The sequence below is a fragment of the Microdochium trichocladiopsis genome (genome assembly GCF_020744255.1).
Source record: "Microdochium trichocladiopsis strain MPI-CAGE-CH-0230 chromosome Unknown B0I36scaffold_2, whole genome shotgun sequence".
Taxonomy (NCBI): domain Eukaryota; kingdom Fungi; phylum Ascomycota; class Sordariomycetes; order Xylariales; family Microdochiaceae; genus Microdochium; species Microdochium trichocladiopsis.
In genome coordinates this window covers 836,548-853,492 of record NW_025763545.1, presented here as the reverse complement: position 1 = coordinate 853,492, position 16,945 = coordinate 836,548, and the positions used below count along the sequence as shown (strand labels likewise).

The window sequence follows — 16,945 nt, the reverse complement described above, 5'->3', positions numbered from 1 at the left end:
CGTCATCCTGCGTTGCTGGCCAGCCATATCGCTAATTGTCTCGTCCACATCACCTGGACCGGCGCTCACCGTCTCGGGCGGTTCATGTCACCTTGCGAGCCTCTACTGACACTCGCGTCCCCGCCTCGATAGCCATTCCCACTCGCGCACAAAGTCCGCCGCCTTGTCGATCCAGCGGCGCAAAGACAAGGACAAGGACAGCCGCAAGGACGACGACGCCTCGAGCACCCTCTCCGACGACAACACCAGCTCTGCCGCCATGTCAGTCCAGCGGACATCGTCGCGGGACGTGAACCTGCCTGTCGCCCCGGCCCGCTCGACCAGCAATGCCGCTCTCGAAAAGGGCTCCTCCATCGAGTCGTCTGTCCGCAAGTTCCGCATCGTCGAGGCTTTGCGGAGCGGAAACACCGCCGCCATCTCGAAAGCCATCCGTGAGACCGCCGAAGGTGCACCACGACCCAGCACCTCGTCTGTCAACGGCCCTAGCTCCGGCCCTCTCGACGACACCACAGTTCTACACCTGGCTATACAATGTGTAGACTTTGAGGTTGTTCAGTACGTCCTGTCCGACGGTGCTGGCACCATCGACGTCAACGCCCGCGATAAGGACGGCAATGTCCCCTTGCATATTGCTGCGACACAAGGTCGGGCCAACGTGGTGCACCTTCTTCTCCAGCAAAAGGACATCAATGATGCCGTCGCCAACAACCAAGGCAAGCTTCCGCTCGATGTCGCGCGGAGCCCTGAGATCTTCCAGCACCTGCAGCTCGCGAGAACGTTGTTCCTCCAGGACAAGGTCCAGGAAGTCCAGTCCTACATCCAACGGGGTGCTTATGACTCCCTAAGCAAGATCCTGGAAGAGCCACGTGTAAAGACCATCCTCGATATCAATAGCACTGAGCTCCCTTCAGAACCGCAAACTGTCAAATCCGGAGGCTCGCTGCTGCACGAAGCCGCCAGGAAGCGAGACACCAAGCTCATCCAGACTCTACTGCTACACGGAGCTGATCCATTCCAGCGCGATCGCAATGGCAAGCTGCCTCAGCACGTGACAAACGACGATACGACCCGGGCCATGCTCAAGCGATCACCGGCGGCGGTTGCGGCACAGCGCAGCATCCAGGAAAAGGCTGTATTGGGCCATGCTACATCGCAAGCAGGCCCGGTCGCATCAAGTGCGACAGATCCGACTGCCGGTCGTGAGCCGATCATGAAGGGTTACCTCAAGAAGTGGACCAACTACCGCAAGGGGTACCAGTTGCGCTGGTTTGTGCTTGAGAATGGTGTCTTGAGCTACTACAAGCACCAAGACGACGCTGAGAACGCTTGCCGTGGCGCCATCAGCATGCGCATCGCGACGCTGAACATGAGCCCTGATGACAAGACAAAATTTGAAATCATTGGCAAATCTTCTGTCAAGTATACTCTACGCGCCAACCACGAGGCCGAGGCGAAACGTTGGTTCTGGGCGTTGAATAATGCTATCCAGTGGATGAAAGACCAGGCCAAGGCTGAGGAGAGGAACAAGGCCCAAGGAGCCGAATACCTCAGACAAGCGCAGGACCAGTTTTCCAAGGCCGGCTCGTCCGTCGGTGACATTCACAGTGAGTCCGCCAGTTTCGCTGAGCCCCGGTCCAGCATGCAGCTTTCGCGGCATACGTCCGGAAAGGGGGTTCCGCGTGTGGCGCCATCTCGTGGTAGTGTCTCGGGCAGCGTCGACGACGAGTTCGTGGATGCCGGCACAGACGCCGGCCGGGATTCTCCGCCAACAATACCTGCCGACCTTGACGCTGACGAGGATGACGACTATGCCGGAAAGTCGAGCATCGTTGAATTGCCGTCCGCCACCAAGGACGCCTTCAATATTACTGCGCAATCGGCCAGGTTGCAGCTTGACACCCTGGCGCAAGTCAGTGCGGCGCTGCAAGCCGAGGCCAACCGCAACCCGTCGATGTCTCTTGTGGACCCCAAGGCCGCACAAGCGCTTGCCACTTATGACTCGGCCATCCGCAGCCTCAAGGTGCTCATGGGTGACCTGCTGAGAATATCCAAGGATAGGGACGCCCACTGGCAATACCGCCTTGACCAGGAAGTGGAGATGCGCCAGATGTGGGAGGAGAGCATGGCCAAGGTTGCCGCGGAGCAGGAAGACCTTGAGACCAGAGTTGGCAAAGCGGAGCTCAAGCACAAGATTACGAAGCGCGCCCTTCGTGACCTCATGGAAGGATCCGGTAGCGCTACTGCTACCCAACCATCCCAGCCTCTCGAGGAGGTCGGTGAAGAGGACCAGAAGCCTCCAGCTCCTCTCGGTCGCAAGGCCACCACACTTGCAGACGTGGTCGACGACCTGACCGACGACTCTGAATCGGAGGGTGAGGAGTTCTTCGATGCAGTCGACGCCGGGGCGGTTAGCGCTGAGCCGATGCCGCCGTCTGAACTTGCCAGTGGCGGCGGTGAATCCAAGCAGGAGGTCGTTGTTTCTGGTCTGGACGTCAGCAGCGCCTTCAAGGGTTACGAAGACGGTTTCCGGACCCGGCTCAAGCTTGATTCTGATAACCGGCCGAAGGTTGGACTCTGGGTAAGTTGAACCCTGAACGACGGAACGAGGTTGTAGAAAATGCTAACGACGAGTACAGGGTATCCTTAAATCAATGATTGGCAAGGACATGACTAGAATGACATTGCCTGTGTCTTTCAACGAGCCTACATCTTTACTGTATCGGACGGGTGAGGATATGGAATATGCCCATCTCTTGGATCAGGCTGCAGACCGGACGGACTCGCTTGAGCGCATGCTCTATGTCGCAGCTTTTGCTTCCAGTGAGTTCGCTTCGACGATCGGCCGTGTCGCCAAGCCGTTCAATCCCCTTCTTGGTGAGACTTTCGAGTACGCCCGGCCCGACAAGGGTTACCGGTTCTTCATTGAGCAAGTCAGCCACCACCCGCCGATCGGTGCATCGTTTGCAGAAGCGGCGAAGTGGACATATTGGGGTGAGGCCAACGTGCAGACCAAGTTCTCTGGAAAGGCGTTTGATATTCACCACGTCGGCACCTGGTTCTTGAGCCTCCGCCCGTCGGCGGGCGGCAAGGAGGAGCTCTACACCTGGAAGAAGCCCTCGCAGCAGGTTGTTGGCATCATCACTGGAAGCCCTGCAGTTGATAACTATGGACTCGTCGAGATCAAGAATTGGGCGACTGGGGAGAAGGCACTCATCGAATTCAAGGCGCGGGGCTGGAAGGCGTCTAGTGCGTACGGGCTGGCTGGCAAGATCGTCGACAAGGAGGGACGGACTCGTTGGAGTCTTGGCGGGCGGTGGAACTCGAAGCTCTATGCTCGCTATACCCCCGGCTTCGAAGCGCAGCTGGACGAATCAAGCGAGAACCGGGGAAGCATCAACGATCCCAGTAAGGCCTTTGTCATCTGGGAAGCGAATGACCGGCCCAAGGGCATCCCGTTCAACCTCACACCCTTTGTGCTCACATTCAACGACATCAACGACAATCTGTGCAAGTACATTGCGCCTACCGACTCGCGGTACCGCACTGATCAGCGCGCCATGGAGGACGGCGAGTACGATTTCGCGGCCGACGAGAAGAACCGTCTGGAGCAGGCTCAGCGCGCGCGGCGGAAGCTTCGTGAGGAGAACGGACAGCACTTTGCGCCCGCGTGGTTCGTCAAGGCCAAGTGCGAAACCACAGGCGAGTCGTACTGGAAGTTCAACGGCAAGTACTGGGACCAGAGAGAAAAGTTTGGCAATGGGGATGCCAATGCCTGGGAGGGGCTGGAGCCTATCTACTCTGACGCGTGATCGGAACTCTCGGATCTCACGGCCGCGGGTTCGATGGCGTTGCATGGATATGGTAAGCGTAGCTGTGATGATGGAACCTCGGCTGCACCCGAGCATGGCAGATGACAAAGGCGAGGCAGTAGTTCTACCGGTAATCATGGATAGCAAATTAGCATTATTCTAATATGATGCATACATGAACGGGGCTTGTAGTTGTGTGACGGACGTCAATGTCGTCCTTGCCTGGTTCACTTGAGGCTCAATCACATGTCATCCATCTGGTGGGCAGCACAGCACTGAGACAGCGGAACGAGCTCCGCGCTACTGCGGCATGGCGGTTCCGTGGCGGGGACAGGGGGGCCGAGGCGAGGCACGCTGCACAACGCTCTGTGTTCTAAGCACGAGCCTTAATTACACAAAAGGCTTCGTTTTAAATTGCCGTCGAATAGGGGGAAGTGATTGGGCTAAGTCGTTTTGGAGGCACCCCATTGTGCCTGATTCGTGGACCAGACTGAACGCAGTGCTGTTTTCCGAGAGACATCTGTAAACTTGCCGTTGGCCACGGCCGAGGAGCCTCGGCACGATTTGGGTCTCTCTCCAATCCCGATAAGATAGATTAGGTGAATTGGCGGCGCGCATGACGCTGGGCTGATGCACCCCGGCCAACCCCTGTGCTGGCTGGGTCCCGCGGGCCGGGGCAGAAGCCAATTGACTACCATAGTAATAACACTCTGACCCCAGATGCCGCTCTTGGACTGCGTTCTTCTTGTACCACTCTGTCGGTCTTCTTCCACACACTCTCTCTCTTTCAGACGACCCTTCGCGCGGCACATTCACATCTGGCGACTTTGACCGAGCCTCGAGAAGGCAGGAGCACGGCTGCGACAAAAGCCCCTCCCCCCTGCGCGGGCGATCACCTTCAGTTTAGAGCTGCATTGACGAGCAAGCTGTGCACACCTACGACACGAAACAGGCACAGGGTGACGGCGCTTGTCCTGACGAGCCATTTCTTTCCGGCCGTACACAATACGATCCTCCGCGCCCTTGGGCTGAGGCTGCGCCGAACGAGTCCCGACGATTGCGCTGCCCGAGAAGCGATCCTGCAGCTTCACGATCTATACTGGGGATATTGAGGAGAGCATTGGTTTCTAACCATCAACGGGACGGAAGCGAAGGAAAGAAAGAAGAGATCGCGATGTCGAATCCCAAGACCACGCCGATGAAGACCTTGATAAGGCAGCCACCGCAGAATGCAGCACAGGCGCCAATTGAGAATGCGCTCGAACTGACCGAGCTTGGGGTCATTGCTCCTGTAAGCATCCCCTTGCCCTTTCAAAGATGAGGCCAAAAGAGGAGGTTTGGTCTAGGGTAAAAGAATGGCGGCTGTCATGAGCAGATACTAGACACATGGCCTGCGGGAAGGAACTTGAGTCCAGACGTGGAACAAGCCGTACTGACACTTGTCGCCACAATCATCTAGGACCTTTTCACCAACACGCGCGAGCTCTGGCTGCCCCCGGGAGCGCGAGGCATCTTTGGCGGCGCAGTGATTGCGCAGACGCTGGCTGCCGCGCAGCGGACCGTGCCCTCCAACTTTGTCGTGCACTCGTTCCACTGCTTCTTCGTGCTGGCGGGGGACTCGTCGACGCCGATCCTGTACCACGTCGAGCGGGTGCGCGAGGGCCGCTCGTTCTGCACGCGCACCGTGCAGGCGCGGCAGCGCGGCAAGTGCATCTTCACCGTGACCTGCTCGTTTGTGCGCGAGGGCAGCGGCGGCGAGCAGACGGTCGAGCACCAGCACACGATGAGCCCGGACGTCAAGCCCCCGCCCGAGGACTACGAGCAGCCGACGTTCCTGGACTCGCAGCGCGGCGGGCCCGGCTCCGCGGGCGAGAAGAGCCCGTTTGAGAGCTACATGATGCCGATGACGGGGAGCGGCGACGACCCAAAACACACGCGCAAGGCGAGGCACTGGGTCCGGGCGAGGGGCAAGATCAGCGAGCAAGGTGGACACCAGGCACATCTAAACGCGCTGGCGTACATCAGCGACAGCTACTTTATCGGGACCATCAGCAGGGTGCACAAGCTCTGGAGGTTCCCGGTCAAGCTGGACGATCTGGACAAGGTCCCCAAGGAGACGAAGGATCACCTCAAGCGGCTGAACGACTGGGAGGGTAACGGCAAGCTGGAGGAGTTCAGGGGACAGCCGCAGCTTGGGATGATGGTTAGCTTGGATCAGTGAGTCTCTCTTGCCCTTTTGATGTCCGACTTTTGGTCAGAGACAAAGAAGCGGCCGCATGTTTTCATCCTGAATATGACCGTGGCTGACCTTGGGCTTTTCATTTTTTTTTCCAGCACAATCTACTTCCACAATCCCAAGAAGGTCCGCGCGGACGATTGGATGTATGTCGAGATGGAGTCGCCCTGGGCTGGCGACGGTAGAGGGCTGGTTCTCCAGCGTGTGTTTCACCGGGACGGGACACTCCTTGCGTCTTGCGTCCAAGAGGTATGTACATTCCATCCGCAGTTGAGATTGGCCGTGAGCAGCCGGAGATTGACTCCATTACTTTCACCTCTAGGGCGTGGTCAGGCTCAAACCACAGAAGAAAGAGGAGAACAAGCCAAAGCTGTAGACTGGTGGCTTGAGAATATCGCACTGCTTGCAATCAGAGATCGTGGCGTACATATTGGGGTTTGAGCGTGACTGAACTTCGCTGTTTTTCATTTGTCTTGTTCCCTACTGCGATGTTGGTACCAGAAATTATTGGACATGGTTGAGCGCATCTGGGCATCAGGCAATAGCTACATATCGGGACTGGGCATGGCGCACGGCAGACACCTCAGAGCCATATCCCCTTGACGACTCGTCTCAGAATAATCCGCTGACATCATCATCACTCATCGTATCTGGTGCGCACGACGGATAATAGATCTCGCAACAAGAATTCCAAGATCTTATTCGATATATTCGGATGGTCCAGGGCAACTTGCAAGTCTTGGCAGGAGCTTCCCGTCCGGCATATCGTCTCATGATGCGTTGAAAGAATATGATCTCCCAGAAATAGATTACCTGCCGGCGCCCTATCCCGGTAAGGTCTGCAGCAAGGATGATAATACTTCCGCGGCCACCACATAGAGCTGACGTCTGGCATTGCTATCTCCCGGCGTGTCGCCCCCCATTGGCTCTGGCTGACAGACAATCACAGGTGGGAATAGAGTTTGCATGGCTCAACGGAGCCGCTTGCCTTCTCCAACATGCCGCCGCATGGCCGCCCGCACATGACGTTGTGGAATCGGGCTGCTGTTCGCTGATCTTTTCTTTGACACAAGGCTGGCTGGTGATCTGCAAGTGCGTGCGGGAGAGATCCAACCTATCAGGGCCATCGCTGGTGCTGAGCCCATCTCCGTGGACGGGACAAAGATTCGCAGCTCCTCCTGCCATTTCCTGGGCGGACAGCCGTGCGCTGACCCACGAATAGCTCGATGATGCGTGCCAACCGATCTCGATGTCCTTCCTTTCCTGAACGCCTGCGAAGAATCCACCACACCGGGAAGAGGTCGTTTACGCCATTTCCGCGGACGTCTACGGCCACATGCCCTGCTCACAAGGGGGGCGAATCGCAGCACGATATTCATCTGGTTAGTGGTTGCCTTCTTCGGCGAACAAGCCAGTCTAGCAAATGCCAGTGTCCGGGATCGACGCTGATGGCCTGACACAGAGCAGTGCCTTTCTTCCGCACGCCAGACCAGTCCAGCCAGGCAACGTGTAGGCGTCATGACGTCCCTTCTTCGCGCTAGGACATTTTTCCACCTGCTCTACCGCAGCCATGCGACGCCGCTCGGCGGGCCGTTGGCCGTTCATCACGCTGCGCCAGCAGGAGCTAGTTCCGCAGCTCAGGCCGCGTCAAAGCTGCCAAAGTTTCGGCGTTCGTTTGGCTCAACAACAAGAACCCAGTTCCTGCGCGATGAGCGAATGGTCGCACGCGGTTCACCACGACGGCCGCTCCCGCGCCCAAGGAGCCTCGGCTCGAGTAGCATCAACAACTTGCTGATAACGCGTCCCACTGGAACCATTGGTGCTCGGTCCACGACTAGTGTACGCCTCGCCTCGACTATCTTGACCGACGACATGAGAGACAACACGAATAATCACCAAAGACAGCTAGGGTCCCACTTGGGGCTGCGTCGGCATGCCACACGAGGCTCCGAGATGCACACAAGATCTCAGGTCCAGGGCCCGGTGTCAATGTAGGCATGGGTGCTGTGCTGAAATGTTCCTCCGATTTACTACCGACGACCTCTGAGACTGCGCCGTAGGTCGAGGTGCCGACAGCCGTGGTAAACGTGTTCACTACAAGTTGATCGTTGCGTGCGCAAGCTCCAGGACCGCCTGCAGCATCCAGAATGAGAATCGAGGCAATCTTCGGGCAAGACCCTCGGGGGTGTAGCACGGAGTCCGCGCTTCTGGCATCATCTCGTCGCCGGGCATGGTCAGTCGCCGTACCGCATGCGTCATAACTCGATTTTGCACCAGTCAAAGTGCGCATACAGAGCGGCAGCGTCTGCAATGGCAACTGCCATCGCGAACAGTCTTTAACGATTTTCCCCCGCAGCGATAGGAACGGCTTGGACCTCGAACGACTTACAACATACAGACATGTGGCTCGAAAGTTCCGTCACCGTTTGCCCTGATCTACGGGAAGTCGTCTTGGACCGTCGCTAACTTTTATCTGATCGAAGCCACATGGATTCTGAGTCGTGGTTGGGACCAATCGTCAGACTTTTTGGATATATTTCCGAAGCAGTTAGAATGCCTTCCTTCATGCCCACTTTTAAGAGCCTCAAGCCACCAGCGTTGTGCTTTGTTCGGCAATGCGCGTGTACGGCTCTACCCACCGTCGTATGAAACACTACCATCCAAGATCCAAGGGTCACCGGGCCGGCTAGTCCCATGACTCAAGGTAAAAGTAGTGGCCTCGTCGAATGGTAACTCAACGACGAATGAGCTAAGCAAAAACACTTCGACCAATAATTGATTGCAGCTTCCACGACGATGACGGGTACTGCATGGTTCACCTTAGAACGAGCGTAAGATGTGCAGCCAGGTCTGCAAAACCATGGCCATTGGACAGCACCGTGGTCTCGCGAGCAGTGTCTCATCAACATGGTCGTGTTGTAGGCTTTGACGTAAGAAATGAGAGAGTCCCCACGTATAGCTCATATTCTTTTCCCACTTCGAGCAACCACAGCGGATCGATTCGAGCGTCCAGATGACGGGACCGTGCAAGGATACGCACCACACTACATACAAAGTCGCAGCAGTCTAGAGTCCTCAAGCTGAAGCCCATTGGCCATTATGCAGCCGGTCGCCGGTGTCCGTTGCATCTGACGATCAAGATAGGCATCGACGACAACGATATGTCTCGAAGCAAGCAGCGTGGGTGATCATCCGGACAACAAGGGAAGCACCACCATGCGTCGACTTGTGGTCGTCGGCTGCATATGCCAGCTGTGCCGTTTCTCTTCGCGCTCGGGAAGTCTTGGAGCGCGCGAAAGCTTAAATGATGACGCGAGCCATTGGTGTCTGAGCACCACAGAAGAAAAAAGAGGAGCGGATTCGTTCCGCCACTCGACTTTTACTGCGTATGAAGAGACCAAAACTACTCCACCAAGACCACCAACCCTGATCGCCAGCAACACCCGGATCTGGGAGACGCATGCCTGTCGTGGAGGTATCTGTCATCGGGGATCAGGATCAGATGTCCATGCGACTCAAATCCACAGTCGTGGACAGTCCCCATGCGACACTCGAAGCACCGTTATGCGCCTTGCACAAAAGCGCAGCGTGTATCGCTGTCCAGGATCAAGCATTGACGAAGCACGTGTGCCGCTGCTGGCAGTTGCATCCGCAGCACCTGTTTGGTGATGGTGCACTGACGCGACGCTCGTAGCAACAATGCGTGAAGGATGACGGTGAGCATGGTCGGGCAGAGGCTGGCCGAATCCCGCCCGCACGACAAAGCCGCCAGCGTCAAAGATCCCTGCGCGCCGAGCCATGGACGACATAACTTTGCATAAAATCGAAAGCCGAAGTGCGCCTAGGGGGGAACCCGCCGCTCAGTCATGCCCGCTCGTAAGCCCGAACGGGCTAACCAAAGTATCAGTGGACGGGCTTGCTGATGACTGAGGGATTATGGCTGCAAAGAGTAGCCGGGTCGAGGAAGGACCCTTGCTGGCCCAGCGGCCATGTGGTGGGTGGGATGCATGGAGTCCATGGAGTCCGGTGGACATGGCGGGATGCTGTCAAGGCCCGCCCGCCCGCACTCGGACATAACGCGAGGCCGATTAGTCGACCCGTGAGAAGAACGAGTTTGTGGCTCCACCTCAGGCTTATACGTGCAAGCCCAGCGTGGCTCCGGTGTGTTCATGGACACGCAAAGCCCAGGTCACTCTGGGCTAGGATAGGGATCCCATGCCAGGCCCGTTGCACCGGCAGAGCTAGGCAGGAGTTGTGCTCATCTGTGACAAATGTGTCCGGCACGCTGACCTGCGCTCTCCTCGAGCAATTATTAATGAAGACTAGAGCCCACCCCCCGTCATCCCTCCATCAGCATGTCTCGCCTTCTTACGCCTCAATTACGGTCCCCGACTTGCAGTCAACTCACTCATCTCTATCTGTGATTGCCTCGTAGGCTAAATCATACACCACACCTCTTCATGTTATCGCCACCGCAAGCACAACTGCACCTTGGATTCTTATAAGCAACGGTGGCAGGCTAAACCCGGTCACCTGATTCCCACTTACACATCCACATCCCACCACCACCAACAACAACTGCCGTCAAGACAGCATCCATGGACAACGGACTGCCTACACCACCCAATGAGGGCGCCGGTCCTGTGAGGACTTCGGTGTCCTCGTCTTCCAAGAAGACTTCTGGGCCCTCAATAAAGACTTCCAAGTCAGCCAACCGGGTTACGAAGCGCCCGTCGAGTAATACGTCGCGCTCTCCAGTACATGACCATGCACCACCATCCCCACACAGTTCCGATAGTAGGCATAAGAGAGTCTGGAAGGCCTGTGAGCGATGCCGCATGAAGAAGACAAAGGTGAGCTCAGGTTCATCCCGACCCTTTTCTTTTGTGTGCTGTTTGTTTTCGTGCTTCTACACAGCCGTGACCTTTATATCTGACTGGCAGTAAAGTGCGATGGCGAGTTCCCCTGCAAGCGGTGCAAGGACGACGGCCTTGTTTGCACGGCTGGCACGAGAAAGAAGACAGAGTACAAGCAACTTCCCAAAGGGTAAGTTGTGCTCATCTCTCAGGGCCGTCCAGAGGACTCTCAACCATTCTGACAAAATCATCTTGTACATGACACAGGTACGCCGAGGTTCTTGAGCATACACAGTTCGCCTTGATAGCCACGGTGCACAAGCTCTACGCCATGGTCCGTGAGGGCCAGACCTGGGACCTGGGAGAGCCGGATCTCAACGACCGAGGCCAGCCCATAATCCACAACATAGCGACGAAGCTGGGGTGCATCCGGCCGAATGCCGACATTGACCTGCCGCCACACTCTGTGTTTCCCGAGGACGAGGCGGGCCTGTCACAGTTGGCGGCCGAGTTGCAAGCGCAGCAGCCGCCAGAGCACGAATCGATGATCATGGAGGACATCAAGATGGAGCGCAGCCTGACCGAAACCCGCTCCGACCGTGCGAGCTCGTCAGAACTGGACCACTCCGACTTTGAGCAAGACTACCGGGCGACGCTGCTCGGGGAGCAGCAGCAGCAGCAGCACACGAACCTCCAGACCCTGTCGCCACAAAGCTTCTCATCGTGCAACGACTTTGACGTCAACACGCCAATCTCTGCGGGCCTCGACCCTTCAGCCGACGCCATGATGTTTGCCGACTTCCCACCACGCTCGGGCGGGGTGCCGACCTCGATGCCCATGTGGGAGATGAGCCGGCTCAGCGCAATGGGCGACAACATGGCGCAGTACATGCCAAACATGAACCTTAACATGGCCGACATGATGCTCAGCCAGGGGCTGATCGAGTCCGAGTTTGGCACCATCAAGCCGCACATGGTTTCATGTCCCAATTCGGAAGCCATGCTTGGCATCGGGGACCCCATGATCTACTCTGGCTACAACATGGAGGCGGCGATGCGGTCGTGAGTTGGGTTCAAGAGTCCTGCAACCACAACAACAAAAAAAACAAAACAAAAAAAGACGGCAATGGCGGCGGCAGTTTGCCCGCACAGCCAAACAACAGCTTTGCCTCTTTGAAATTCCACGAGAAGCTTTGAGGACTGCGCGCAATTGTGATCGGCGTGCGCGACGTCCGCAGGTGCATATAATACGGAATGAGCATCTGGAGGCCCCGGCTTTCCATGTACAAAAGACCACATATATCTATCTCTTCGGTCCAGGCACCGGCTGTTAGGCACACGGGATGAGCTGGCTGGGCCTCTGTGACCGGGATCATTTGTTTTTTTGCTTTCTTATTGGGTTTGCATGGAGTTTAGGCTAGACATGGTTCATCCATTTTGGAAGGTTGGGGGAACAAAGCGGGCAGTGCAGTACGAGCGAATCATTGGAAATGACAAAGTACACCAATCCCCCCATCATGAGCAGATTTCCTCCCACCTTTGGGGTCCCCCCCTCCCTCCCTGCCGGGCTCGGAAACTTTGTGCCTCCGTTACTCAGCGCCAAGCGTTGGCATGCTCGCTGTCTGTCCCTGCAAACGTTAGGGGCCTTGTCACCCGCCCGTGCGCGCGCTTGTATGCATGCATGCATGCGCCGCCAGGGCCAGGCCAGGGCAATTAACGTTGTTGCAGGAAATTATGTCGACGCGGTCCAAGATCCTTGAACAAGCCGTGCATGGCTGCTGATGATCGTTCAACTGCGCAAGCCACTTCCCAATGTGGTGTTACCTTGGGAGGTATGCCAGCGTGCAAGGTGGGCTGAGAAGTGCCGGGATCATCCCACTCGGACATTGCCCTAGTACGGGGCTAAGGCACGCCGTATATATGACCGTTGCGTTTGTGAATCAAGGCCCTCCAGAGGCAACGGAACAAGCCCTGGTTCATGTGAATTGCTGCACTCGGGTCAGACGTTTGTGCTGCCGCGCGCCAGCGATTTGTGGACATGTGGCTGCTGACAGCTCCGTCCACAAGGCAACGAACGTCATGGTGGTGTAGGAGGATACCCATGTTGCGGCGCCAGCAGCCGGCCAACTCAAATTGTGCAGGGCCCCCGAGCGAGCTAGCGTAAGTAGGTTCGCCGTGACTGACTTATCAAGGGCGCGGAAGCGCATCGACTGGCGGGCTGGGGTTCCACGACGTGCCCACGCATCGAGTCTAATTAGGTTGCAAGCAACGACTTGTCCCGATCTCCTGCACAGGCACTCGGGGCAACCCCTCCTGAGGCAGTAATTGGCGAAGGGGTGGAAGTCCTGGCATGCCGCCCAGCCGAGAAGTGACACACCATCAGTCGGAACTCGAACGGCATGCAGAGTTCAGTCTTAGCTCTAGAGAGGTCTGTAGCGCGGCCGGGCAAACGAGCGAGGTAAGCCGTAACGTCTGGGCGCACAGGCGAGGGCGGACTCGAGATTGGCGGAGCTCCATGTCGTTGAAGCTTATCAGAGACATCCCTCGGGGACCACCCCGCCAGGACGTCGAGGAATGAAGCCGTTTGCAGTTGTGGCAGTTTATTCTTAGGCCGTCAGCGGCGGCGCGTCAGTAATTCGAGGGGCTAGTATCGTTGGATAAAGCAGCATGGCTCGGCCACGTTCCGGTGCCGTTGCCCAACGGTAGTGCAGTGTAGGATCGAGCAATTGCGTTACGTCATGGTCTGGCTGCGGGCTCTACGAATGCTGGAAGCGAGGCAATTGTTCGTGAATGTCTGGTGCCGACGACGACGATGATGATGACGACGACGACGACGACGACGACGACCTTAATTCGCGATGCAAAGGTCGTACGTAGCAGCTATGGATGAATCATCAGGGTGACTCTGGGGTGGGCCTGGGCCTTGTCAAGACTGCACATCCATGTCACGATCCAGGGCGGCAAGGATCGCCCGCAGTGGCCCGGGGCTGAGTCAGGCGCCGACGAGACCAAGAGGGCGCCATTGTGCTCACAGGCCTGTCGCTGTGGATGTTTGCAATCGAGAGCTGCCGGGCACCAGGAGTCTCCATTGGGGGGGTTTTCTCTTTGCTGTGCCGCGGCCAGGATGCGAGTTGGTTGGCCGGCGGAGTTTACCAAGCTCCGAAGGTGTGCAGTAGGCTGGTCGCGGGGCCGGCACGATGCACGCGGCCGAAGGGGCTGACGATGGCGTGGAGGAGGCTCAAATGGACCAAGAGAAAGGGGCTGGCGTTGATATCCCCGGATGGCCTCTCTTTGGCTTTGATCGCTTGGTCGACGTTTCCAAGCTCGCCTTGTGCTAACTAAAGTAAGTGATTGAAGTACATACAGTGTAATACTGTATGTAGCTGGCAGGCCCAAGTTGCGGCTCTCGAGTGGAGAGCCGTCCGTCTGGCAGGAGCGCCCCGTCCTGCTTCTTCTCGAAGGCTTGGCGGACCTGCAGTGGGTCAATCAAATGGACCTCGTCTCGTCCTGCTGGATGCCTTCTGCTTCTTCATCGTCTTGTTCTCGCCAGCCAGCCCCCAGCTTGGCTGCCGCCAACCAGCAGCTTCAGGTGCCGAGCTGTGGCTGGGGTCATCATCCACCACGGGTCGATGTCGCCGTTAGACACTATTACCCCTACAGCACAAATCATTAATTACCCATACTTGCTCATACACCACACACCAGCAGTCCAGGGCCTCGTATCTCGTATCGCCTCGGCTTGCGCTCTACGAATACGCGAGCTCGTACATCGTTCGGGGCCCGGGCTAACTCTGGACCGGCCGCCCCCGAGTTGCCTCAGAGTCAGGATGCCAAAGTGGCAGACCACCGTTGTATCTGCATTTAGAGGCCGTGAAGAAAACAGAAGACGCCACAATCACTACGGACCAATACCCAGGGCACCTCCCAGCCATCTTCTCACCTGTGGTCATCAACTCGTTCCCAGGAGCCTCTGACATGCGGCATTTGCGCGGGGTCGTCGCGTGCGCCCTTCATTGCCAGAATCCCACAACCCGGGCGGATTGGTCAGCGATCCGACACTTCGGCCACTTTGTGCCTCTGCACTCGGCTGGTGACAAATCAGCACCGGCCTGAGCCTATTCTGATGGGTCATGCTGAGACATGCACCAGCACCCAACCCGGCCAGTAACCCGCCACGGCCCCGTTATCCCACAACGTTATTGTTGTGCTTTGTGCTGCGTCCGCTCCACTACAGGAAACAATCCCCCTGCGCAATCAGTCAGTCGCCTGGCCACCTTGTCCTGTCTCGACGACTGGGCTGTGGTCTTGTCTCTGGCGGCACTCTCAAACTGCTCGGGGCGGCGGAGATGCATGAGTCGTCGACCGACGCTCGGATGAGCCTGTCTGTGCTAACGGTCTTTGATCGCACCCGAGTGAGGCCCGGACAGGCCATGTGTCATTGTCATTGCCAGTGCCAGTGCCGCATTTGTGCCCGGGCTCCTTCAGGGGCCGTGGTCCGCTGCATAACTCTGTGTCGAGTGGAGGAGGCTAGGGCGAGGCAGCAGTCTCGGGGTTAACCCACCTAGCATCGCACGCCTTCGTCCGCGGAATGTCCGCCGCAGCAACTAAGGTTAAGTTGATGATGCCAAGGGCCCGGTCCAGCACAGCTGCAACGCACACCACCTCTTCCCCGGGATCAGATCAGGGTCTTGTGACCGGCTCCTGCTTGCCCTTACGCGGATTACGCAGCCCTTGTCCGGACAGTCATATCTCTCCGTCCGCGGCCACAGCTTGTGCAGATGTGCAGATCAGGGGTCTCTCGTTCGTTCGTTCGTTCGTTGCCTTGCCTCGCCTCGCTCGCAATTCTTCTGTCCGTCCGCCCGTCGGCCGTGCGTCCTATCGGCCGTTCGGCACGGAGCCACAGCGAATCCCGAATCCCATGCTCCCGCGCGCTAGTTACCACGCACGCATCGACGCCTGAGCCGTCCTCGGCTCGCCTCCTCGCGTCTTTCCATGCGGCGGCTTAATTACCCTGGTCGACTAATGACCCTTTATGCACCCGTCTACTATCAGGAGGTGTCACTACTCTAACGCGCCCTCCAATGCAAAAGCCGGATGCAATTCCGATCAACATCTTCGTCTCCCCCTGTCCGATCGATCTTGTGATCTGGGATTTTCGGTATTCGGTGCTTTGCGAGTCGGGCAGCGCAGTGGGATGAGATACGTAATCCCCCAGAGGCGCCAGCATGGGGCCCTGTCTGGTTCTGAGTTGTATAGTACAGCATGTTTTGCCTTTCGGGTCTTCGCGGTCTCTGCCCCCCTCTCACTGTATCCACGCTCAAGTAATGGTTTGAAGCTTTGATCATACCTCTTGAACGGCATGGGTAGCCGTCATGCGGCATTTTGATTTTGACTACCGGGCGATGCTCATGGACAAGCAAGCACGCATACACACGGCACTAGAAACTAGTTTTGCTGTGACTTTACGCCTTATGTAGCTCAAGCACTCTCCCATAACCAATGTGGCCTGTCGTCGTGCATCGGGTAATGCCGCTCGAGATTATGCCGCCGTTGCTGCTTTCCCGGCGGAGTTGTTGCTTGTTCGTGGTGGCGGCGGTAGTATTGAGGGTGGGAGGGAATAGAAAGTGACAAGTGAGCCACATTCTCCGGGATGGAGTAAACATGGCATGACAACGTCGTACTGTGTCAATGCACCTAGATTCCCACTGGCTCGTTCCGGGGGCGGCCATGGAAACACCGCGGCGAAGTTTCTATGCATTGCACGCGGGTCTTTCAGCATATGTCATATTTTTGCCGAGTTGCTCTGTTCACTGGTTTACGGAGGTTGCTTGATGAAGACGGTGGTTCCGCAACGAAGGAGACCAGTCATAAACCTGAATTGCGGTGATGAACAATTTGACAAATCGGTCGTGCGATTGATGTCTGCCAGTGAATTCTGAGGCGGAGATGGCGTGCGTGGCAATGCGGACTTACTTGAAGTTACATAAGACAAGAGAATGACTGGTTTCACAGCGGTGACGAGCCATGTATTTCGGGGATGAGAG

General features: G+C 57.2%; 6 protein-coding genes across 6 annotated transcripts; all 6 read left to right on the top strand.

The window, feature by feature from the left end:
- Window positions 1-259: 259 nt before the first annotated feature.
- Window positions 260-3,809, top strand: B0I36DRAFT_237824 (oxysterol-binding protein; the record flags this gene model as incomplete). The annotated part of the gene is made up of 2 exons (XM_046149559.1): window positions 260-2,578; window positions 2,637-3,809. 2 exons carry the CDS (start codon window positions 260-262, stop codon window positions 3,807-3,809), a joined length of 3,492 nt encoding a protein of 1,163 aa, XP_046016438.1.
- Window positions 3,810-4,983: 1,174 nt separating this feature from the next.
- B0I36DRAFT_345454 (thioesterase-like superfamily-domain-containing protein) lies at window positions 4,984-6,421 on the top strand (the record flags this gene model as incomplete). Its single annotated transcript, XM_046156360.1, has 4 exons — window positions 4,984-5,100; window positions 5,269-6,026; window positions 6,144-6,294; window positions 6,368-6,421. The coding sequence occupies 4 exons, from the start codon at window positions 4,984-4,986 to the stop codon at window positions 6,419-6,421; spliced, it is 1,080 nt and encodes a 359-aa protein (XP_046016437.1).
- A 1,077-nt stretch (window positions 6,422-7,498) lies between these two features.
- On the top strand, window positions 7,499-8,090 carry B0I36DRAFT_64361 (uncharacterized protein). Its single transcript, XM_046163143.1, has one exon. It carries the CDS (start codon window positions 7,564-7,566, stop codon window positions 8,038-8,040), a length of 477 nt encoding a protein of 158 aa, XP_046016436.1. The 5' UTR covers window positions 7,499-7,563; the 3' UTR covers window positions 8,041-8,090.
- Window positions 8,091-9,108: 1,018 nt separating this feature from the next.
- On the top strand, window positions 9,109-9,981 carry B0I36DRAFT_64365 (uncharacterized protein). The gene has a single exon (XM_046163144.1). The coding sequence runs from the start codon at window positions 9,262-9,264 to the stop codon at window positions 9,712-9,714; it is 453 nt and encodes a 150-aa protein (XP_046016435.1). The 5' UTR covers window positions 9,109-9,261; the 3' UTR covers window positions 9,715-9,981.
- A 697-nt stretch (window positions 9,982-10,678) lies between these two features.
- Window positions 10,679-12,137, top strand: B0I36DRAFT_64355 (uncharacterized protein). Its single transcript, XM_046163142.1, has 3 exons — window positions 10,679-10,898; window positions 10,989-11,091; window positions 11,169-12,137. The coding sequence occupies exons 1-3, from the start codon at window positions 10,877-10,879 to the stop codon at window positions 11,965-11,967; spliced, it is 924 nt and encodes a 307-aa protein (XP_046016434.1). The 5' UTR covers window positions 10,679-10,876; the 3' UTR covers window positions 11,968-12,137.
- Window positions 12,138-13,251: 1,114 nt separating this feature from the next.
- Window positions 13,252-14,543, top strand: B0I36DRAFT_345452 (uncharacterized protein; the record flags this gene model as incomplete). The annotated part of the gene is made up of 2 exons (XM_046156359.1): window positions 13,252-13,359; window positions 14,292-14,543. The coding sequence occupies 2 exons, from the start codon at window positions 13,252-13,254 to the stop codon at window positions 14,541-14,543; spliced, it is 360 nt and encodes a 119-aa protein (XP_046016433.1).
- Window positions 14,544-16,945: the final 2,402 nt, after the last annotated feature.

Excerpts from the sequence above, each read along its gene's own strand:
- B0I36DRAFT_64361 (XM_046163143.1), top strand. The coding sequence starts at position 7,564 with ATGACGTCCCTTCTTCGCGCTAGGACATTTTTCCACCTGCTCTACCGC.
- B0I36DRAFT_64365 (XM_046163144.1), top strand. The coding sequence starts at position 9,262 with ATGCGTCGACTTGTGGTCGTCGGCTGCATATGCCAGCTGTGCCGTTTC.
- B0I36DRAFT_64355 (XM_046163142.1), top strand. The coding sequence starts at position 10,877 with ATGCCGCATGAAGAAGACAAAG. Across the intron at positions 10,899-10,988 it reads GCCGCATGAAGAAGACAAAG|TAAAGTGCGATGGCGAGTTC; the intron begins GTGAGCTCAGGT and ends TCTGACTGGCAG. Across the intron at positions 11,092-11,168 it reads TACAAGCAACTTCCCAAAGG|GTACGCCGAGGTTCTTGAGC; the intron begins GTAAGTTGTGCT and ends TACATGACACAG.